General features: G+C 54.2%; 1 protein-coding gene across 6 annotated transcripts; it reads right to left on the reverse strand.

The window, feature by feature from the left end:
* Positions 1 to 2,347: 2,347 nt before the first annotated feature.
* On the reverse strand, positions 2,348 to 20,639 carry MOB3C (MOB kinase activator 3C). Of its 6 annotated transcripts, none has more exons than XR_014587246.1 (5): positions 19,816 to 20,318; positions 14,172 to 14,656; positions 7,741 to 7,982; positions 3,333 to 3,878; positions 2,348 to 3,192 (listed from the first exon to the last, which is right to left on the reverse strand). XR_014587246.1 is itself a non-coding variant. In XM_083845638.1 (5 exons), exons 3-5 carry the CDS (start codon positions 14,590 to 14,592, stop codon positions 3,849 to 3,851), a joined length of 693 nt encoding a protein of 230 aa, XP_083701764.1. In that variant the 5' UTR covers positions 14,593 to 14,656; positions 19,816 to 19,872; positions 20,337 to 20,639; the 3' UTR covers positions 2,348 to 3,848. The 6 variants fall into 6 exon arrangements, 5 of the variants coding, with proteins under 5 accessions (XP_083701764.1, XP_083701768.1, XP_083701765.1 ...); XM_083845638.1 differs by adding an exon at positions 20,337 to 20,639 and having other exon boundaries at positions 2,348 to 3,878; positions 19,816 to 19,872; XM_083845642.1 differs by having other exon boundaries at positions 2,348 to 3,878; positions 7,741 to 7,943; positions 19,816 to 20,313.
* Positions 20,640 to 23,499: the final 2,860 nt, after the last annotated feature.

Consider the following 23,499-nt stretch of genomic DNA (forward strand, 5'->3'; position numbering starts at 1 on the left):
GTGGCTTTTGAGACACACTGTCTGATGGCCGAAGGGAAATAGGGCTGCCAGACGAAAAGGGAAGGGAGATATCAAGCAAATTACAGTGTCTGCAAGCTTGCAACACAAGCTGTATTAGACACTTGGGAAGGGTTTACATGGCCACTCAGGTTTTTGGTCTGTCACCTCTCTCCTCCCTTGCAGACCTTTTGGAGATGAAGGATGAAGTTACCTGTTTGCTAATAAAACAAATAAAAAAATAAAGACACGGTGACTAGAAATACCCTGGAAACTCATGTTTTCACCTCCCCTGCAGTAGCACTGGGCTGGCAGTACTCTTGGCTTCATGCTGCACGCTGTGCTTTTCATCCTCTACAGCTCCTTGCCTTGCTGCCAGACCCAGCAAGAAATCTTTGTAAAGACCCCCTTTACAAATCCTTCCAGTCCATTTCCTAGGCTGTCCAGCCTGGGAGAGCGAGGGGAAGCACAAGCCACGTGCTATCCCGAATGCTAGGCCCCTGAACAGCTGCTGGAGACACAGAGACTTGTGTACGTCTCAGCTCTTATTCCCTCCAGTGCATGTAAGCGTGGAGTATCCTAGCACTGCTGGAAAGCTGCAAGATGAGTAAGAGCCAAGGGAGGAAGACCACGAGTGCAGTGCTGGTCCTGGCCTCCAGCCCAGGGTGCCTACAGGGAGTTGTCCTGAGACTGCCAGCTCTTACATACACTCACCTGACAGCCACGTGAACGACGGCAAAACGCTTCCCTCACTCCGTCGTTAGGGCATAGCCCAAAGCAGTTGGCAGCTGGCCCGGTGGATATAAAATATTAAATGACAAAAGATGGGTCTGTTACAGTATGGCTATTCCCAGGGGGTACAGCTTCGTTAAAGGTAGTAATAAAATAGCTTTCGGAGGGTTTCCCATATGGCAGTGAAGCTTCTCCTTCTAACACAGGCTGAATAATCATGAATGTTGAGGAATCAGGGATCCTCTGCCCTCCAGACCATGCTTCCTTCTTTTTTATTTATTTTTATTTTTTTTCCTCAGCCACCTCTACAGGAAGAGACTCTCTCATGTAGGAGACCTCATTTGCTGTTGCTATGATGTTCTACATCAGCGCAGACGTGCAGTAGTCCCCCACGCACCGCTGGCATTTCAGCTCTGACTCAGGGTCTCTTTTCAGTGGGGAGCTGAATGCCACACTCTGGCTTCAAGGTTTTCTCGACCCTTGTGAGTCATTTGTCCTTCCCTGACCCGCATGAGGGAATCCAGCTGACCGGGCTGTGCTAACAAAGCCATCAGCTGCCAGAAGGGAAAAACTGCACGCATTCAAGAGAGAGACTCTTGCCTCTAGTTGCGAAACTCTGCTGGAATCAGCATCTCCCCGACCTCCAGGAAAGCCATCCAAGAATGGATCTCGTGTCATTAACCCTCCTTACCCCTTTCTAATCCCCAGTGGCTTCATGGTTACCTCCCAGTGTGGACAGATTTTTAACACTTTGACATAACAGCTTCTCCTTGGCTCCTTTTACTCTCTTCCCAAGTCTTCTCTTACAGATTACAAGCTTTCACTCAGAGTATCTCAGACCAGATCACGTCATGTTTGTTATGACCATCCACGCTAGGACCTTCCAGCCCCTCGCATTAACACAGGAGATGCCATTGTGCCCAGCAACCCCCTACCACCACCCCATGTCCCAGCCTCACTGGTGTGGTGGCCATTTCTTCCCTTCTTATGGCCCAGGAACCACATACCCGTGGAAAAAGCAGTGAGCCAAACTCACTGCTGTGCATCACTGGAAAAATACCTTCAGGTGGTATGCTGATGAAAAAACTGCAAGGGGAGGATGCAGACCAGGAACACTAGCCTATACCAAGCCACTTCCTGAGATGCAGGCTGTGGGAAAACACCAAGATCTGAAATTTTCTGCATGATCAGTGGAAAACAGTGGCCAGAGCCACTACAGAGATGTTCAAATACTTAACAACTTTCATCAGTCCTTTTTCGGCAGACCCCTCATGGCATTTACATCACGCACTAAGGCTCTGCTGCTGGTGGCTGAGCCCCAAACCAGTATTCAGCAGCCAGTTACAGAGTTTTCTCCATCATGCACAACTTTTTGCGAAGCTGCCAGTTGCTGAGGTCTCGATGTGGCTCTGATCTTCATCACTGCTGCAGCTCTTGGGGGAAATCCACTCTTCAAGTTATCCTGGGTGCTTTTTCATGATGTCTTACTGCAGAGGAATTAGGGAAGAGTGAAGCACACAAGGCTTGTTCATGTTTCTTTAATTAGTAACAGAACAAAAACGTTTGGACTTTCAATTATTATTATACAGTGAAAATACTGGAATGATTTATCAGGTCATTTTGTGTCCATTTTGCTCCATTTTATTTCCATGTAAAAATATACATCTGGTACACAAGACTAAAAAAAATAGATTTTCACAACAAAATAAGTGCTCTGAGCACTAAAAATGCACTTGTGCACTTTAGTGTTGGCTTAAATATTTACATTTTCTAGCCACATCCCCTTCCTCCCCCCAAAATGGGCAAAGCCCTGGTTATAAATATCAGCTGGGTCTGGTGTACAAAACTTTCCCAGAAAAAGGCCAGGAAAGACAAAGATAAAAACGCCGTGGCTCAGACAATTTAACTCCCTCAAAATTGTAAAAAAAAATAAAAAATAAAAAATAATTAAAAAAAAGACTTCAACTCTTGTCAAAAGAAAATGTCACAGGGAATGCAACGCTAGTTAACAGGCACTGCAAGCAGGGAAGTTTTGAGGTTTGATGCCTTTCAGGGGAATAGGGGCACAGACCAGGTAGCAATGGTATGCTTTCTTTTTCAGGCTAGAGAAACTCTATTCAGAAAGGCTTAAGGGGAACTGATCTTGCATTTTTGGAAGATCAGGGTAGATTAGATGTCTCTTAAAGTCCCTCCCCACCTGTTTTTCTGTGCTATAGGGTTGGACAATGGAAAGACAATTTCTGTAGCCGGCACCTGCTGCTTTGAGACAAGACAACATGTCAGGAAATACTGTTTGTTTTCTGGCACGTTTATTTCCCTCACTTTGTATCACAGTTTCTAAGTACAGAAAATACTTGTGTGGACTGTGCTGATCACAATGGAAAGTCGCCAATTCACTTCCTTTTGTCATGGGGCCACCTTGCTATTAGTCATGACATCCCCGCTGCCAAGCATGAAAAGTTCCTGGGGGAAAAAAAGAAAAGGAAAAAAGGGAAAAAAAAAAAAAAAAAAAAGAGAAAAAGATCCCTTTGGTAAAGCATGGATTAGGTCACAAAGAGAGACATTCACAGCTCATGATTAAAAACAGGACATTGGCAGCTAACCTCATGAAGTCAGCTGGGATCAGACCTCACCAACTTTGCAGAGCTGATCTCAGATGTTACGACAAACCCACTGCATCTGGGCAAGGCAACAGGCACGATTCACTAGCCAAGGTCATACCTGCTTGCAGGGCAGGTATCACTAACAAAACATTTGAAGATAATGTAGCTGAGGACAAAACAAGAGGAAAGTTAGCTGAAGAAATGTTATCACACATGGGATTGGTTCTTAGAGACCAGAGTGTGTATCAGTCAACCCAACTTGCCTCATTCTCCAGAAGTCCGTGGCTTTCTAAGACAGTAGCCGTAAGACAGACTGGAATCTGTTAAAATTTAAAAAATGTATATGTTCAGAGATGTTTAGCAAGCTTGGGATTCAGCTCTGGCCTGAAGAGGCTCTTCTGCAGTGTTCATAGTTCAGCTGAGACTCCCAGAGCAAGTCCTTGGGAAGGGGTCCCCCAGCACACTTGTCCCGTCGGGTGCCGAGCGAGCTGGCTGGGTTCGTCTGCCGAGATCGCCTCAGTGGCAAATTCGTTCTGTCATTTCTTTCTGCATTGAAGGGGAGGGGGGAGAAAAGAGAGAACCGGTAAGTGCAAAGACAGCTTACACCATAGTGACAATACAAGGCAGTTTGGCAGGTGTCCTGCTGCTGACTCGGCTGGGAGCAGGCAGAGCGGGCGGTGCTGCTCCCAGAGCCTCAGGACACAGAGCTGCTCCTGCGAGTGGTGGCTCTGGCTCCAGGAGGTGACAGCAGCTCACCAAAGGACCTGTGGCTTTGGCAAGGGATCCCACACTGTAATGCAAATGAACTCTAATAGCAGAGGGCCACGGAAAAACTCCTGGCAACTCCTGTCTCCTGCCTTCAGTGCTGTTTGCTTGATGTCCCTCTCAGGGGTCTACTGCTTTGTGGTGCACCTAAGACACGGAAGCAGGGCTCCCCGGTTTCATCAGCTCCTCCATCAGCCACTCAGGCCCAAGCATCCGCAGCCAGAGTCCCCTCCTCTCATTGTCACCACTCTTGTCACTTGCCAAATGCTTCATCTTCAAATCCTAGGCCTGAGCCATCAGCGCTGGACGCAGGGAGGGACAAGATGACAAGAGCAAGCTCTGTTTAGGCTAACAGATTGGGGATTTTAGCCAGGACGGCATCATATAGTGCTAGCTGCATTGGGAGGGTTCCCACCTTTCAGCTGGTGGAAGGCCGTAGTTGTCCTTGCCTTAAGGAGTACAATTAATAGCAGGGAAGTCTGTGATTCTCTCTGGCTCACAGGGTCACAGTCTGTGAATCTGCACGTGCACGCAGATCCCCCACGTACCCCAGATAAATGTTTTCGCATTTTAAAATGTACTCCCAAAATAGACCTGACTGGTCTGCGGAGAAGGAAGGATGCAACTAGGAAACTAGTTTCCTAGAACTAGGAAAGTGGGATGACTCTTGGGTAACCCTGCAAAAGGCCCTTTAGTGATCTAACCGAGGGGGCAGAAGATGTAATCTCTGCTCTTCAGTGCTGTGAGCTTTGTTTTTAAAATCCACTGAGAGTGGCAAAGAGAGTGTTTCTCTGCAGCCATCACCCCCTGGAAATCCCCAGCGCCCTGCCTTGGTACGTGACCAGCTGGGGCTCTGCCAGCACTGCTGCCCCGTGCCGTGACCTGCCGCCTCTTCCCTCAAGTGCACAGCTTCCCTCAGCCCCGCATTTCTCCATTTGGCCTTTGCTAAGAGTGAATCACTGCCTGTCGTTCTGCCTTTGCAAAAGATCTATCTCGTTTTTGGCTCCCACAATTCGCTGCTATGAAATCACTTCCTAAAGAAGCTTGACAAAAGTTTGATTGAGACAGCAAAGGGAAATTCAGGCAGAGGCAGTCTTTGAAACCAAAAACTCCTTCATCCCATAATCTCTGTATTTTTTTTTCAAGCTACGTGAGCCTAACTGGACATTCTCTGGCTGATGAGATGCTGATTTTTCTTTCCTCGTCATCCTAAATCTCCAAACTGGGGCTCTGCACAAGAAAACCCACATCTGGGAAGCTGCAGCCATAGTACAGCACTCAGACCTGCTGTCCTGCTCCCTCCGAGTGCCCATGTGCTTGGTGGCCCTCCACAGCCACGTGCAGGGAACAGGACTCTCCTCTCCCATGGGATTCGTGTGGGCTAACTGGCCATCAAAGTGCAAGGTGAGGTCAGTTGTCCGGGCTCATGAGGCAGTCAGGAGGGACTCAGCCTCTCGAGGACAGTTCATCTTACCCCGACTGAGAGATGATCACCTTTCTGCAACCCTTGAGATCTTGCAAAAACAAGACCCTGCCTTCTTCACCTAAGCTGAAGGCAGATGCAACGCGCTGTCTGTCCTCGCCTGTGTGTCAAACCAGCTGAGGAGTCCTTCAAGATTGAAAAACACCCAGGGGCAGGGCGACAGCTGTGGTGCAGCCCGGTGAGAAGGAAAAGGAGCAAAGCAAGCCACTGGAGAGAGAGATTTGCAATGGGAAAGTGGGCTGGGGCCAAGTGGGAAGTACTGCAGAGGTTGGTGTTGGGATCTGTGCGTCCTCACCGTGCTGCTGCACTGCAACCAGACCGGTGGAGGCACCAGCCCCTGCACACCCAAAGAACTGGGTGGCCTGGTCGGGTGTCCAGGAACGCCTTCACACAACCCAGTGAAGAGACTGCCTGATATTGTGCCTTGGGGGGAAGGAATTGTTACAGAAGCCTGATCTTGTCCTCTTTGGTCTCCTGGTGTTTTCTGGCCATCCAAGTGCAGCAGTAAGTGCACTTTTTCCCTGCGTGCAGCAGAGAGAAGTGTCCTAACCCACTGAGAGTTTGGGACCAATGCCCAGTTTCAGCCTCCCTGGGGTAACAGGGTGATCAGAAGGACTGCTTTCAGTCCTCGAAAGTTGCCCATAAGCTGCAGGAGCTTGTCCCTCTGTCCCCAACACAGCACTGCGTCCAGGGCACAGCCATCCTCTGGCTGCAGGTCACTCGCTCACGCCTACAGCCAGGCATCGCCTGGGGGAAGGAGGTCTCCTGGGTGCCTGAGCCTCCCGCAGGGCTTGGATACCAGCAACACTTACCAGGCAATGGGCACACCAAGAAACAAGACAGACCAGAGAGAAATGCGCCTCATTTCCTTGTAGTTTAACCCTGGTTGCATCACGCTGGAAAATCTATTCATCTTCAATTCATCCAGACCCATAAATCATCACATGCTGCATGTGAGTCACTGGCATTGAAAGGCTATTTAGCGATGCCAGCCTCTTGCTTTGGCTATTAGTGCTAATTATTTACATTAGGCAGCATCAGTCAAAGGAGATGACACCATTACGGGCTGTGTATCAATGCTAACGAAGTTTGTCATGAGGAGTGCTGGGGAGGAAGAAGGACACGGGACACAGTGACACTGAGCTGCCATTTTCTGGAGCCGAGGGCCATTTGATAATATAGATCACAATCAAACGACACCAAGTAATTAATGTGGATGCTGTTGTCATTCAGGTCTCCCCTGGTTGGATCATAATCCCCTCTCCCAAACTGAAATTAGAGCAGAAGAGGCGAATTGACTGAGACAAAAGAAAGCAGAAAAGGAGTTAAAGTGCTTGGAAGGCAGGGGCACCCCTGGTGCTCCTGAACAAGCAGCTCATGTTGTGACTTTTCTTAGCTCTTTGGTCTCTCTGGAATTGGATCCTCTTGGTCTTCCCTGGCTCTCCAGTGCTGGATTCAGCCTTTTCTGCAGCCTGTCCTTTATCACTGTGTGCTGACTACTGGGCTCCCTATTAATTCTTCTCCCCATCGCAACACATCCTCTCTAGGTCAGCCCACATTGACTTTGCCTGTGACACACTTGCTTCTGTTACAAAACTATGTACATTTTCTGGTTTATGTGCCGGGCCTGTCTAGCTCTTCCTCTGGTGCCCCAGCTCTGCTTTTTCCAAGGTCTCTGCCTGGCGAAGTGCTTCCCCAGGGAGGCTGCAGCAGATGCTGGAGCTCCAGCAAGGCCTCTCTCGTTTGGCCTGGATAGCTGCTGTCTGGAGCTGCGTGCCCTGCCGGGCCTCACCTTCCTCCAGCCTCGTAGTAATTCACACTCGGAGCTCAGGCAAGGACCTTACACCCCAACAGGAACACTCAAGACTGCGGAGAGGAGATCTGGGCTCAGATCTGACCCCAGAAGGCCACATGCACACAAGTGCCTGGCAATATGTTGGTGTGCAAATTTCGTTAGAGCTACCAAGACTATAGAGGGACAGCCTGTTGTGGTGGTGCAGAGACAAAAACCATAGGTGTGCTTCTGGGGTAGGATGGCTGAAAGAGCCCAGAGAGTGTGACTGCAGGGGGCAGAGCCTAGACCCCCTGAATTTACCAGGGCTGCATCCAACCCACGCCGCCCTCACTCCCTCTGCTTCCCTGTCCCTGGGGCATCCTTACCAAAGGCTCCAGCTCCCGATGGTCGACCAGGCTGAACTCCCTGATGAAGTAGTAAAAGTGCTTGTAGCAGGTGTTGACGTGAGCCTCGGCACCCATGTTGATGATGCTGTCAAAGTGATGGATGTAGACATGGACAAAGACACGGAAGAGGCGGGTGAGGATCTTAGTGCAAACCTGCTGGAACTGCTTGGGGAAGGGGACACCTGCAAAGCAGAAGCAAGTTGGAAGCCATTTGACCATTTCTGGAAAAAAAGGAAAAAAAAAGGAGAAAAAAAAAAAACACCACCAGAAAAACAGAACAAAACAATAGCTAGAGTGTAAATGTTGCTGCCATGCTTAACAGGCAGCCACGGGTGAAAGACTCCCTTGGCCAATGTCAAGGTGACAGCTCCAGCGGGGCAGTGTGCCATGCAGCTTTCTCCCTTGCCCAATTTCCTCATTGCCCAACTAGCAATTTTCTGCAGGCATATTCTGGCAATCTGGGGAGTTTCCCTAGGAGAGAAAATTTCTCATCCAGTGTCGGAGGCCACATCTTTCCCTGTCTGGATCCCTCTGTCCTGCCCTTTCCGTACAAACCTGAGCAAGCCCAGCACAGCACAAATGTCTTTACCCGAGTCTACGAACAGAACAAAACCTCCTCTCGGCAGGACAGAAACCTTCCCTGCTCCTCAGAACCAAAACCATGGGTTGTGCTATCCTTCTTCCTCCACACGCCCTCAAACATCACTTCTGATGCATCAACAGAAACAGGTGGGGTTCCAGCTTTCCTCCTGAGCCTTGTTTCGAACAATTGTGTCATTAAATCAGGAACAGAAATGCCCGTCTCGGCAATCCTTACGTAGTCATGTCATTGCGCCTGTATGATGCTCCCTACTGAGCCGTCCAGGAACTGGACCCACCACACTTTACTCTATGCTTTTAGCCTTGTCCTGCACAAGGACACAATTTCTTACTCTACGTTTCCACCCTTGCCTAAACACACTAATATCACAGTGAAAATCTCAGAGGTGTCAGCAAGCAAATCTCTAAAGGAAACCTGGCTTTTGAAACCCCTGCAAATATTTTTTTGGAAGGTGGAAAATGAAACAATCGTGATTTGTTTTCTTGACGGTTCTTCCTCTCCCCTGAGTAATTCAATGCAAATCTGCAAGAAGCAAAATAAAATCCTCCCTTCCCGCAGCTGTACCTACCTCCTCCCTTAGCTTCTTACTAATACAGCACTTAACCTCTTAAAAATCTTTCCAAATAATCTCTGCTCAACCGTGGCCAGCTCAGGCATGACGTTGCGGATAGCATCAGCAAATCTCTCGGCTAAAAAAAAATTAAAATGGTAATTTGAGTCTTCCTCATCAGCCCTGCTAGGCAATTAACTTCTTTTTCCCACCGGCTCCTGGCAGTTTTGTTTGCCAGCAGCAGTGCCGTGCCCCTCTCCTCCAGGGGTGGCAAATGTAAAGGATCTGTTCGCGCCTGGAGCCTGTTTTATCAATGGCCAGGGTCCCAGCACTCGGGGCAGAAAGGGAATTTGGTCAGGACCAGCATCACCCTCAGCCCAGCCCCGCTTTGCTTCGTGCAGGGGGCAGAAGTTGGGAGCTCAGGCCATGGGTGGGTGGCTCGGCTGCCTCCTGAGGGGGGCACACGTCTCGGCACAGCCTCACCTGGACGTGGAGAGGTGCTCTGAGACTGGCTCACGGCCACTGCCCTGCGTAACCGTCAGCATCCTGCAGCAGTGCGAACCCAGCAGGGTCTTTGGCATCACCCAGTAGGATGCTAATAGGTCCTGTAGGGCTTTCTGGGAGAGACGCTTCCATCTGGCAAGGTACCCGCGGGCCTCCCCCATGCCACCAGCGTGGGGATCTGCTTCTGCCCTCACCCCGTGACCGTGGAGCTTTCCCTGCCTGCTGTCTGCTGAGGCAGGGACCAGGGAGCAGACCTCTGGGCTTCCCTGCCGTCAGGAAGGGTGCCGTGCTTTAGCAAAGGCTTCACTGGGGCTTTTTGCACTGAGTGAGAATTTGCCAAGCAAATAAAAGCCCTAATCACCCAGCTGGGGCCAGAGACAAGCCATTAGGGTGGCCCCTGCGGAGCACCTTTGAGGAACCAGTCAAGAAATACTTATTTTAATAAAGAAAAATCCATCAGAGCAAGTAATTTCTGATGAATGCAGGTTCCCAGAACCCAGCTGGGAAATACAGGCTGTTCTGAACAGTGTCTGTGGTCCTGATACTGCTGTCGGAGGATCTACCTCCAGAGCTGGCAGGTGGTGGTGAGTGGCTTTCCTCTGCCTTTGTCCTGAGGTTGGCCAGGCACCGTCTTGTCCTACAAACCAGCTGCCGGCAACGTCTTCGTGCACATGCTGAAGAGAGCTGGAGGGGCAGACATCCAGCTACAACCTGGGTTCTCCAAAAGCATCTCTTGCATCAGGGAACAGAGGTTCAGCATAAATCCTGTGGCTGACAGCAACTCTGGGAGGTGTTGAGCTATCATGCTCCGAATGATGCCTGGAGAGAGGACATCGGGCTGCCAAGAGCTCAAGGCACCCTTCTGGGCCGCCCCACCGCTGTGGTTTCCCGTGAGCCCAGCAGCACCACCAGCTCCTGGGACGTGAAGCTGGGCTGCTCTTGCTTGTGTCCAGCACAAGGTGTCAGTGTGAGGCTGTCCTCTCCGGGCACGGCCAGGCTGCCGGGGTGGCTGGCTGTCACCTGTGGACTTCAGCAGGTCACCTCTCACCCCACCACGTCGTGACACCACCGCCTGCTTTGGTCCTTTGGGTCCGGGAATTTTGAGTGTCTGGTTCTGGCTCCTTCTCCCCACATCCCCCCTCTTGCTCGCGCACACCAGCACGCCAGGATGTCAGGAAAAGCATTTACACGCGACACCGGCTCCTCTCCTCCGGCTGCGATCCCAGCCACCGCCCAGCCACTGACCCCCAGCCAGCGGCCAGTATCGTCGCCTCTCCCAAGCAGAAACGGTCCTAGCAGGAGCCGAGCGGGGAAATGGGAAGCATCACACGCGCTGGAAGGCAGGACAAGGGCTGTAAATTCAGCGGCAGGTACGGTTTCATCGCTGCGGCGCAGCCCGGGCGCTGGCGAGCGGTGTGACTCGCCGCCCCGCCACGAACCAGCATCTTCAGTTAGTCTTGGATGTTTTCCTTGAAACCCCACGATGTGATTCAACGCTCCGAGGAGCCTGTTTTCCACCCTCTGCGCTGATTGCTTCAAAACGTAAAGAAGCCATGTGGGACCGCGAGGAAAAGGAAATGAAAACGAGAGGTAACAAAGCGCCTGCGCTCACAGGAAGGGGAGGCGGATGGGTCTTGGATCCTTCCTGCCATCTCTCCCGTCCCCAGCCCTTGTGCACCAGCCAATTTCATTTTTTCGTGATGAATCAGTAATGTGAAACTATTTTGCTTCTTGGCAGTCGTACTTTTTCCTCTCCAAAAGCAGTAATTCAATGAACTACGTGATGGATTATCGTTGTTAATATTATTGCTAAAATCCATTTTGGCCGCTGGATGGTTCGGTGATTCATCTTTTCCTAAAAATAAGTCTTTAAAGCTCCTTTGAAACTAACAGCACGATGGCAGCTGCAAGCTGCTGTGGCATTAATTTTGGAAGAAAGAAGGCAGAAAATAAAAGGCAAATTATGTAAAAAATAGCTAGCTGAGAAAACTGCAACAATTAGCTGAATTCTGAACATTTTTCTCCTGTTGTTACGGGGAGAAAGGACGGGATAATTATGCATCAAGTTTTCTCTGCTTTTTGTCGTTGCTTTGGGAATAAGCTTGAATGGCAGGGTTGAGCTTGGAAGAGCTTTCCAAGAACAGCTCCAGGGCCTCCTGCGAGCGATGCTCCTGGCAGCCGCGGGCAGACCTGGCAGAGCGCAGGGGCGCTGCCGCCGCTGCTTTTGGTCCAAACCCCACGTCCACACTGCTTTAAAAACAGAGACGTTTCAGCACACGGGGCAGTGTGGGCATGGGACGGGTGGCCCTGCAAACCCTCCGAGTTTGGGTTTTCACCATGGGCAGGCTCTCGGTGAAACAAAAAATGTGATTTCCCCAGCTCTCAGCAGGCACCGCGGGGCAGAGCGATGACCGGGAGGAGCCGATATTTTCCTGGTGGTAATTCGCTCATGAAGAAATCAACCGACATAATTTTACCAGCTGGTAAAAATAAGCCTGTAGAATCACTTATTCTAATTCCTGCATGGGAACAATGCTTATTCGGCATTTAAATGTTTTTTCTTTTTTTTTTTCCAGGCCAGCTACGTTGGTTGGGAGAGCGGAAACAGAGCACTGAGCGCATGTTAACTGATACGGGTCGTCTGGGAGAGCTGTAGGTGATTTATAGCAGCCAGGCTCACCCCAGCCAGGAAACTGTCTCATCGTGACCAGCGGACAGACAGGTTTCCTTCCAGAGGGAGGATTTATACAGCAAAGCCTTTCAGTGGGACTGAGCCCCGCAGGTAGATTTCCCTGTGGACGGGGAAGATGCAGCATCTCCTCCACCCTCACCATCTCCTCCAATTTCCAAGCCCAGGATGAAGGAGTCCCCCACTCTGACCCACGAAGAGCCTCTCCCCTCGCTGCCAGTACAGCCATGATCCAGCCCCGCTGAATCACGCGCTGCTTCGGGTTTTGTAGCTTTTGTTGGGCAGGGGTGCTGAGGTTAGCCACAGGCATCGTTAGCAAGTTTGGGTAACACTTGCTCTTTCAAAAAAAAAAAAGTCTGCTTTGTCTGCAGTCTGGTGGCCATAGCTGGGAAATCCTTGTCCTGGGACAGCTGCCTTACAGATGGCATGGGTGGACCCGGATGGAAAGCTGCCGTGTGCTTGGGGTAGTGTCCCCAAGCCCCATGTCCCTCCCCGCTGCATGCCACCATAAAGCGGGAGTTCAGCTGAGGTCAGGCGCCTGTCCTCTGGCACAGGGCCCCAGCGCCACCCCAGCACGCCGTGCTCATCCGGGCTTCAGGTGATGGAGAGGGAGAAGGAGACCCCCAAAGGGCAGTTGTATCACCCTAACTGCAGGCAGAGCCCGTGCAGCTGGGTCAGACCGGGCGCCCCATCCCACAAGGCTGAAATTAAGATTTTGGCAGGCCAAGCCTCCGCATGCTGCCTCTCTCCTGCTTGCACAGCGCTGTCACCCCTCCAAGCCTCATAGCCCAGAGGGGCAGAGGCTTTCCCCAGAAAAGCAGCAGCACGTGCCTAGATGCTCCAGTACAGCCAAACGGGGCTGTGAGAATTAGTGGCAGCCAGAAATCCCACACGGGCCATTTTCTTCAATATTTCCAGGGCTTTTTCAGCATATCAATAAAAGTCCTAAGCCCAACTGCAGTGGTTTCATCCAGCTCCGTTGGCTGTGCTGTTTGGGGAAACAGACTTGCAAAGCCCTGCAATTCCCCCTAGGATTCCTAAGGCTTCCTTTCAATTTTTTCTGGAAAGCAACCTCTCCTGGGCAGCAACTGAGACTCTGGCAGCCAGATCCAGTGCAAATGACCCAGTGAAAGAATAGATCCCGTGGGACAGAGCAGAGCAGAAAAGTTCAGTGGGAAGAGACCTACAAAGATCATCGCGTCCAACTGCCTGACCACTTCAGGGCTAACCAAAAGCTGAAGCATGTTATTAAAGACATTATCCAAGTGCCTCTTGAACACTGACAGAGCAAGAGTTTATTTATAGGCCCTTTCTGCTCCTTGAAAATGGCAGGAAACAACCAGAGCAGCCCCTTAATGAAGGGGAGAGGTGGTAGCTGTGCTTCACCAGCACCCAGCGGCCAGCACACCAGCTCCAGCCCCTGCACATCTCCCCAAACAACGAGAAAGCAGCTCAGCAGCAGGGCCAGTATCAGCCGCCAAACACAGCAGGTCAGCAGCAGAGGGGTTATTTCGCATGCTACTTTTGCCTTTGGCAGCTGCTGCAAGCTCTTAAGGCCAAACTTTTTGCAGGGATGCATCGTATGCAGGGGTTTGGCAGCTGGGAAGGCAGATGATGAGATGTATCGTCAAGGCTGGGATGAATTAGCAGAGGTGGAAAGGAGCTGAGAAGTGACGCAGCAAGGCAGGACAAAGGCCAGACCTTGGGAGCGTGAACCTGCTTAGAAAACCAGAAAGAACTGGAGCTGGTCCATCAAGACAAAACGGACAAGGTGGTGCAGGGAGGGGCTGACCAGCTCCAAGCAGCCTCGCTGCTCAGCTCCTTGAGGACGGGTGAGGGAGCAGACAACCTACCAGCCCTCATTTCTCAGAACTGCAGAATAGATGGAAAAACATAAAAGCACAGAAGAAGAGAATATTTTTTCCACAACCCCTGTGAACAGAACGAGGAACCCCAAGCTCTTGGGATCGCAAAGTTCAGCAGCACCTGGAGGTTTGCGGTGATGGTTCGGGAACCCGCATGGGTTACAAGCAGAGCCCTTCTGTGAAGAACCACGGCACACTCACCTATCCTGGTGGGGAAGATGTCCTCATTGTTGATGAGCATCTCGATCCAGTCCATCAGCATACACATGTACTGCGGGGCCGACAGCTTGGTCGGCTTCTTGTATTTGCTATCGTCCTGCCACCTGTACTCGTACTTGAGCCCGCCCGACATGATGGGGCAGCTCCTCTCCGTGCAGTACTCCGACATGGTGCCGTAGATGAGGTTGATGCGGTTGAAGAAGTCCACCACGTGCACGGCGATCCAGTCGTTGATGCTCTCGCCGGGAGGCAGCTGCACCACCGTCTTCAGGTCCAGCCCGGACTTGAGGGAGGCCTGGGCTTTCTTGTAGAGCTCGAAGCGCTGGGTGCCGGGCTCAAACTTCTTGCGGGGGCGAAACGTTTTGTCTTTGTTGAAGACTTGCTTGAGACACAGTGCCATCATGGGCTGGGCCGGCCAGGGTGAGGGCTGCCGAGTCAAAGCCACGGATCTTCAGGGATGGAGGTTTCTGGGAGGAGAAGGACACAGATTTTTGTCATGCACAGAGCTGTGTGTGTGCACCTCGCAGGGACGAGCTAGCACCAGGATGCTGCTGGCCCCACAACAGCAGCAGTGAGGAGCCAGCCAGCCTCTTATCTCCGGGCCTTTATCTGTAAATATTGCAATCATACAAAAAGTGTGATATCAGCGGGGTTCACCGGCCCCAGCAGCCCCAACCTGGCATCTTTTATCCCCTCCTGGCAAAGGAGACGTGCCTCTTTCCCAGGGATTTCTCAGCTCACAAAAATAGCTCCCTGTGGACAACGCTGCGACTGCAGCTGGCTGCTGGTTCACACAGCCCCAGCGCCCGGCTCAACGGGAAGAGGGGGGATTTTTGTTGTTGTTCAGCCCCGTGTGTTTGTTCGGAAGAACAAAACCCGCATCCGAAGAAGGGAAACAAACGGCAGCCGAGCGCGCCGGTGCCAGGATGCGGCCGTCCCGGCGCACAATGCGCGCGGGAGCTGGTGCTCCCACAGCTCCCCACGCTTCTCCAGCCTCGCAGCACCCCGGGGACAGGGGACGAGGTCTGGAAGTCACCACTCTGAGCTCATCCCTTCCTGCCGGCCTGGGGTTGCCAGCACGGAGCAGGTTTGCAGCGTTTCCCTTTTTTCCTTCCTGAAGCTCCGCTGGAAATCCCGTCTGCTCCGGAGTGTCCTGGACGGGCTGAAAAGCACTCGTGGGTCTGCCTGGAGTTCCCTGCGCTCCTCGCCGGGGCTGTTAACAGGAGGCTCCAGCATGCTAAATGGTTTGCTGGGGCTTGGGGAGGAAAAAATCCCCAGACGGCCTCCCCCAGAGAGGAGGAGGTGGAGAAAGAGTTAAAAATATTAATATGTTCACGGAAAGGGGAAGTGACTTACCCAAAGTCACGAGCAGGAGGGAATGGTGTCCAAGCAAGGCTTGGATGCACATTCAGCATTAAAAAGACATCTTTTAGCCAAAAGCTTGCTGTATAAACTCAATGTTTTGTAAACTCAGTCCCGAGCCGCAGGCAAATCCTATTTAACCCAGCAGAGATCAGCCATCTGTCTTGCAAGGGACGCCCTGTGCTCCACCCAGACCCCACCCTGGGGACATCCCTGCGTGCAGGATCTGCCCTGCGGGGCTTTCTACACCGCAGCCACACGGCTGCAAGGGGAAAGCCCTGCTGTGGGTGCCACCGGTGCTGCAGCGGCTGGTGGGGACGAGCTGCAGCCTTTCCCACACATGCAGCGATGCTCTGCCACCATCACAGAGCTTGCGGCACGCTGGCATACCAAGCCACGCCGTACCCAGTCCTGAAACTTGTGTTTTTAGATGATTTTTGCCCCACGCCATCATGCAACGGCTTAACATCAGGGTGTCTGCAGGTGATTTTTCCCCCACACAGGCCCCATGCCCAATAAAAATAAATAAATAAATAAATAAATAAATAAATAAATAAATAAATAAATAAATAAAAACAGGGCAAGAACCCTGCTCAGCACCTGCTGGGGGTTCTCCTGCTGTGCATCTGTTGGAGATGGGCAGCAATGAGGGAGCACTACGTGCCGCTGCCCAAGCGCTGGGAGCAGCCCCCTTCCTGACCTCGCAGGCAGCTGGGCACAGCTGGGTATCGCGGGCGGGTTTGCTCAGGATCCTTGCCAGCATCGCTACTGAATTACCGAGTCATTAAAAGGCCTCGTGAATCCTTACCAGAATCACGGAGAAAAGCGTTCTCCAGAAATCCGATTTAACGCAAAGCCAACAGCACATCCTGGGATTTACGACTGAAAGGAGCAGGGAGAGGCGGCGGGCCAAGAGCCGGCTTCTTTCCCAACCTCGCTCCAAGGCTTCCACTGCTCGGCGGGCAGGAAAAGACACGAGAGGCACAGGGAGGGAGCTGCGGGGAGGCCAGGGCCGGGGCTTTAAACACCCAGTACAGCCCTTCAGTGGGGACACTGGGGAAACAAGCAGTTTGTTGGAAGTGGCCACGGACTCATGTCGTCAGCGGTGCTTGCAGAACCAGGTTTTCCCAGTCCCTGCCTTCAACCTGGAGCAGCGGAGCGCGAGGCAGCGCGAACGGGATGCCCGCTTGGGGAGATCCTAAAGCCGTGCCCCGGCAGGCCGAGGCAGCGGCTCCCCGCAACATGACGGTGCGCGTCCTGCTGCCGCCGGTGCCCAGGGGGCCTGGAGTGGTGCCGGGCAGCCCACAGTTCCCACGCGCAAAATCAAAGCTTCCCCCCGGGCACCCCGGGCATGGCTGCGTCCCCGCTTGGCCGCCCTGCGATTCCCACAGCAGGGCGGTGCCGGCACCCGCATGTCCCGTCCTGAAGCGTCTGCAAATCCTCCAGAGCAAGCCGCTCGGGGTTTCGGTGGTGGACCCGTGCCCCCCATGTCCCCGCCGCTGCGTGCCCGCCGTGGCGCTGCAGCACCCTCGGTGCTCGCCCCATCTGCCTGCCCGAAATGGCCTCGTTTTTTGCAGGGGCTGGTTTTACACCCAGCGAAACCCTTCCGCTGCTCCAAAGGCTGCTGGTTTCAGTCGTGCCCCTGATTTTACCGGCGGCAGGAGAGAAACCCGTGGGGTTTAGCGAGAGCCAAGTCGGTGCAGGGTTAAGCTGCAGGGGTGCGGCAGGGCCGTGGGGCTGCAGCAGGCTGGGACGTGCAAAAACCTGGTTTCCTAGAGGGCTGGCAGGGCCAGAGGAGAAAGGAAATGAACTGGATGGGGGGGAAGCAAGTTCAGGGTCAGGATCAGCCCTTAGTTTCGGATTTGGGGAGGATACTTTTTTTCTTTTTTTTTTTTTTCTTTAAATCACTTGAAAACCACAGAAGAGCACTGCCAGACAAAGGCTTTGTTTTAAATTAAGAACAACACTGAACGGTCTGTTTAGAAACTGGCAAAACAAAAGGGGGAAAAAAAAAGCAAAACAGAAGGGAGGGGAGCTTCCTCTGCCCACCGCAAACAATCCCGTGCTCCGAGCAAGGCCACCAGTGCAGGCCGGCATCTCTGACCCCAAACCAGCTCAAATCCCAAAACCCCCGGGGGGGAGCAGTCGGGGCAGCGCCGCTCTCTGTGCTGACAGACGAGGACTGGGCTCTGGTGGGGACGGTGCCGTGCTCCCTGCCTCAGTTTCCCCACTTTCAAAACTCATTTCCCTTCCCTCCCGTTACATTTAGGGCTGTAAAGTCAAAGGCTTGGCTTCGGGGAGGGGGAAAGCTCTTTGCGAGTGCCCCTGGGACGCAGTAATGCTTATTTCTGACCTGGGTCGGTAATAACAAGGAGGAGGAAGGCGCCGACAGCGGCACCTCCAGCTGGCAGCGGGCCTGGTGCCTGCGCCAGCCCTGGATGCGGCCCGAGACGCTTACACACGCACACAGGCATCCGAAACCGCAGGGCCGCTCGGCAGCAGCCTCCAAGAGGCCCTGAGCCGACCGAGCCCCACGTAGCGGGGCTCCCATAAAACCTGCCGGCTCCACGTCCCCCCTCTGCTTCCCCCGGTGGATTTTGGCGTTAGGCCGCTCCGGTGCTGGCTTCTCCTCCCCTGCCGACGGGGATTCCCTTCTCCCCTTCCCAACAGCACAAAAATTCCCCTCCTGCCACTTCCCCGCGTGCCGGGGCTGGCCTTGGCCCAGACACCAGCCCGAGCCCCCAGATGGCCTCCAGACAGCCGGTGTGACCAGCTGCCTGCTGGCAAAAGGGCTCCGCTGGCTTTTCGCTGCTCAAGGCTGTGTTACTGTCTGGATCCTGACCCCAAAGCTCGCTGTGAGCACCGCAGAAGCCCTGTTGCAAAGCTCAACCTGTCCTGGAGCACCTGCAGCTGGGGTTTCTTTGTGGTGAACTTGGAGGTGCACCAGAAAGGCCCCAAAGGCCAAGCTGGCTCCCCCCGAGCATCCCTCTCCCTGCAGGCAGCTCAGACCCCATCCAGCTAGGGGCCAAGGGCAGGCGGTGCTCCCCAAGGAGGTTCTGCAGCTTTCCCCATGGCCACGCCTGGTTTTAAAGGAGGGGGAGTGCTGGAGGAAGGTGCTGGGGGCACGGCCTCAGGCCTCTGGCCCCGCTCCCTCTCCCTGGGCTTCCTGCTGGAGCCAAGCCCCAGCTGGGCCGTCCGTGAGAAACGGGGGTTATTGGCTGCTGATCCCAAATATAACCCAAACGCTGGAAAATTCCAGGAAACGAGCCAAGACAAGATGCCGGGAAGGGGATCGAGGGCCAGCACGCCAGACAGGGCTGTGGAGAGCCAGGGGCTGGAGGCAGTGTCCCACCGGCCCCAAACACCGGGCACAGCTCCTGGTGCTGCTGAGCCCTGTGAGAGGCACGAGCATCATTTGGGGCAGTCCCTAGCACCCGTTTTCGAAGGGACCAACTCCCAAAGGCAGCAGGGCTCTGCTCTCTGTGCTGGTACTTCCGTCAGCTCTGCTGACTCTCGGAAATCCCCACCTCGTGAAAACCAATGTGGTTTCCAGGAACAGAGCCACTCACACCTCTGCTCGCCCCCAGACCAGCCTCGCTGTTCCCTCTGTGTCCCCGACCCCAGAAAACCAAAGCCCCATCTCTCTGTGCTGCAGGTGGCACATCCAGCTTGTTTTGGGGTGATGCTGTCTGGGGGTACCTCGTTCCTGGGGCTGGGTCTCTCTGTGGGCACCAGTGACTTGCTCGGAGCCCTGCAGATAGGCTCCCTGCAGCACCCAGGGGCAACCCCCCCACCATCAGAGCCACAATCCCAAACGCCAGGAACTCCCGTGGGACACAAGCCAGCGGCTGGAAGCGCATCCTCACTGCTCGCTCTGCCCCAGCTGCCCCTGCCCTCCCTCGGACACGGACAAAGCCACCTCCAGGACCGTCCCCACCGGGCTGCGGGGTGACCACCCGCACCGGGGGCTCCCCCCGTGCCCCGCACACCTCCAGGCTCCTGCACGGCTCCCCAGCCCCGCACCCTCCCGCACCCCAGGCACAGGATCCCTCGGTATTCACACACTCACAGCCCAGCTGAGACACCGGCAGCGTGGGGAAGAGTCTCCGCAGGCTCCCGTGTCCCAGCCGGGCGGAGGGGGGGCTCGTTTCTCCCCAGCGTTTGCCCAACCTGCCTTGGAAGCACCCCAGGAGCATCCTCGGGGATGTGGGGGGCCACAGCAGCGGGACGTTGGTGCTGCTCCTTTCCCCAGCCCAGCACTCACCTCATCCCCGGCACGCCCAGCCGCCAGCACACGAGCCCGCTGCGCTTGCTGCCCTTACTAGGGAAAAAAAAAATTAAAAAATAAATAAAAAATAAATAAATTAACTGTTTCAAAACAAAAGCCCAGCGCCCGCCGGGATGCCCCACGGCGGGAGGAGCGGCAGCACGCCGACGTTGGCCGAGCTTTCGTGTCAGAAAGCGGTGCCGAGGGTTTTTGTGCCGCCGCTGATGTCACATCCTGACCCTGCCGAGCCGCAGCTGTCCCCGGGCCCCGCGGCCCCCCCCGGCACGCCGAGCAGCGCACACGCGTGCACACACATCCACGCACGTGTGCACACACACACGCACGGGCACATCCCTCCCTGCTTTGCACCCCCAAAATCCACCAAAGGGGAAAGCGCCGGGACGAGCGGGGCGCCTCCCAAGAAAAAAAAATAAAAAGAAAATAAAAAGAAAGAGAAACGAAAGAAGAAGCAGAAACAAAAGGCAAAAAAAAAGCCTTTGGCTTCAGACGAGACTTACTTTTGTTGGTTTAAGAGATGGGGCAAGTTATGAAGCGCCTTGAGATGTTTCAGTGCCGCTCGAGCCAGCGCGGTGGGCACCGCGGGAGCAGCGTGGGACGGCTTGGCACGGCCAGGGCTGCGGGAGGAGCACGGCTGGCTTCGGCTCCGGCTGCCTGGACGGGCATATAAAACACCCAGCACACGTCCTGCGTGAAGCCGGCGGGTGTTTGAGCGGGGCAGGAGGCAGCTGAGCGGTGCTGGTGTCCCAGCTCCCCGTCCCGGCTCCCCTCGCCCTCCCCGGGGAGCAGCGCTGGGTCCCCGCTGAGATGCAGGTTTTGCAGGTGCTCTCAAATTGTATTTTCAATTACATTTTCAATGTAGTACAGCAATTGGTTTTTTTGTTTGTTTGTTTGCTGTTTTTTTTTTCTTTACTTTTTTTTTGGGGGGGGGGAAATGGCACTAATAGGGTTTCTCCCCGCTCTGGGATGCTCCTGCTGCTGCTGCTGACATAAGATGGGAGGATCCTGGCGCTGTGGATGTTTTCATGAAGGGGGAGGGTTTAGGATGGGGGCTTTGCCCGCTGCTCCTGGGGATTTACCTTCTGATCCCATGCAGAGCGTGCACGTGGCAGGATGCATCTCTGTGGGATCCAGCCTCCTTCCCCGTGGCTTCGCAGCTGTGGGTGATGCCAGGGTTTGCCCTGGAGCCACGAGGTTCAGAGACAGTCCTTAAAAATAAAGTCACCTACCGGGTGATGGCACGTGTCCCTGATCAGCCAGCAGGGACGTGGCTGAAGGGCGCACTGTGGCCAGGTGATGGGGTGGGGACACACCGAGGACATGCAGGACCCACCTGTGCTTGGGATCTGGCCCCAGCTGGGTCCACGGAGCTGGCACCCATTGCAAAGCGAGGCCGCTGAGGTGTTGCAGCTGCAGCGTGTTTGTGCAGAAAAGGTAAAATCAGGAGGTGAGACGACCTGCACACTTAGAGCCGGGGTTGGAGAGAACTATGGGGCACCACAGCCTTGCAAAGGGGAAAATATAACCCCCAATGATTAAACCCAAAACAAGAGAGCTGTCAGATCCATCTGTCCGGCTTGCTTGCGATTGTCAGCTCATCCAATACAACAGCCACAACCCCAAAAGCTCTGCTCTGCATTTGTGCCCTCTCCAGTACCCGTGGGATGCTTCATGGAGGCAGGGCCAGTGCTCTCGTGGTCAGGGCCAGTGGTTTGGGGTTAAAGTGACACCATCAAAATCAGCTGGGCAGGCTCCTCCTGGTAGCTGGTGAACCAGCCCTGCCTCTTGCTTTACCGAGCTCATGCAATGGCAAAATCTTGTATTTTTTTCCTTTTGCTGAGTGCCATGAGGTGCATTTTCCCCCGGTGGGGTGGGGTGAGCTGGCAGGGACAAACCCTCCTGCCCAGCAGAGCCACCGGCACTTGGGGACACATCCCCGGCACCACATGCTCTCTGTCCCCCGCTGCAGCAGGAGTCCTGGCAGGGTTTGTGCCACGCTGCTCTCCTCCTCCCCAGGGAACCAGCAGGCACTGAGTCCGTGCTTGTCCCCAAATGATGCAGGAAACCCCAAAACACCCTGGGACCTCGTGACCGGGAGGCTGGGGCAGATACAGCTCCCAGCAGCTGGTGCCCAGCCAGGAGGAACCTTTCAAATAAAATGCTAGCAAGCGTGCTCAAATCTAAAGCTGAGGGGCTTGGATGGATAGCAAAGACCTCGGAGGGAACCCATGGTGAAAGCAGCCAGCCCGCGGGTTTCGGAAGCCCCCCAGAGCAGGGAGGCAGCGGAGCCACGCACGGTCCCAGCTGCGGGCTTGGGGCAGGAGGGGGCCGTGTCGCTGCGAGGAGGGCATTTGTCCGCCCCGGAGGAAGGAAGAGGCTGTTCTGGTCCAGCTCCTGAAGGCAGGTGCATGGCTGAGGTTATCGGGGAGGGGAAGGAAGCGGGGAAGGAAGCGGGCCCGGAGCTCTGGATGGCTCTGCCAGACCTCGCAGGCGGTCACGGAAAGAGGCCCAACACCACCGCGGGGATTCACATGGTTCAAGGCACAACGCGCCCCAGCGATCGCAAAAGGGATAAGGGGTTGCTCTGTCTCTTTCCAGAGGCAGAGGACTTCTCCAGAGAAGTTTGCGTGGGCTGTGCAGCGCCAGGAAGAGCAAGCTGCCCCGGCGGAGTCCTTCAGACACTCAGAGATAGCGCGCAGGGACTTCCTGCGAAGGGCCCGCAGCCTCGCTCTTCTCCGGGGCTCTAATCTTCGTTTGCCAAGCACAGGAAGAAACAGACACAGATGAAAAAGCCCTGGGCTCAGCATTTTAAACAAGGGTAGGAACGTTGTTCAGTCTGCACTTCCTCGACAGCCGCCTTCGAGGTGGCAGGGTGCGTCCCTGGGGAGCGGGACGGCCTCCGGCTTTCCCGGTGATGTGGGGCACATCTCCCTGGGGTGACAGGGGTGGGGGCAAGCCCTGGTCTCGAGATACTGATAGCTAAGAGCCTCTGGCTACAAAACCAGCTCCACTGCTCCAAAGAGGAACTGCTGTCACACCCCGAATGCAGGTGGCACCAAGGAGAGGTCACGGTTCGTGCGGCACCCGGCTCAGCCGCAGTCTCCCTGCTGCAGGGGCTGGTCTACACAGGGCCCCGAGGAGGTTTGGGTTTCTCCTCCACAAACACGCCCACCTGAGGGCTACTGAAGAGAGAGAGGCACCCAGCTCAGGAAGACCCTGGCCCACAGGTGGCTGGAAATCAGCAAAACGACTCAGAAAACTGGTGCTGGAGTTACTGGGGTCTTGCATCCTTCCCAGGGGTAGGGGATCCTTTGGTGTGACTCAACACATCCCACTGCATTCTCTCGCTGCTTGCCCGCACAGGAGCGGCCTTGGCATCTGTGTCTTTCTAGCACAAAACCCACCCCGAGTTAACAAAGTTGAGCAGACAAGCTTTGTAACCTGTGCGCTGGTAGCTCAGAGGGAAGGGACATCTTCCCTCTAGCGGCTGTACAGCACAGTGTCTCACGGTTACCCAAACTACGACCAAAAGATTTATTCCAGCAGCTCTTAGGCTCATCACACACCCTAAGAACAAGTGTCCGACAAACCCTACGTGAGTTTTAGTGGCTTAGACCAGTAGTAGCTGCCATGCACCGAGCTGCAGAGGGGCAGGGGGTCTAT

Source organism: Anser anser, assembly GCF_964211835.1.
Source record: "Anser anser genome assembly, chromosome: 8".
Taxonomy (NCBI): Eukaryota; Metazoa; Chordata; class Aves; order Anseriformes; family Anatidae; genus Anser; species Anser anser.

Excerpts from the sequence above, each read along its gene's own strand:
- MOB3C (XM_083845638.1), bottom strand. The coding sequence starts at position 14,592 with ATGATGGCACTGTGTCTCAAGCAAGTCTTCAACAAAGACAAAACGTTT. Across the intron at positions 7,983-14,171 it reads CATCTTCCCCACCAGGATAG|AAATGGTCAAATGGCTTCCA; the intron begins GTGAGTGTGCCG and ends CTTTTTTTCCAG. Across the intron at positions 3,879-7,740 it reads ATCGGGAGCTGGAGCCTTTG|AAAGAAATGACAGAACGAAT; the intron begins GTAAGGATGCCC and ends CCTTCAATGCAG.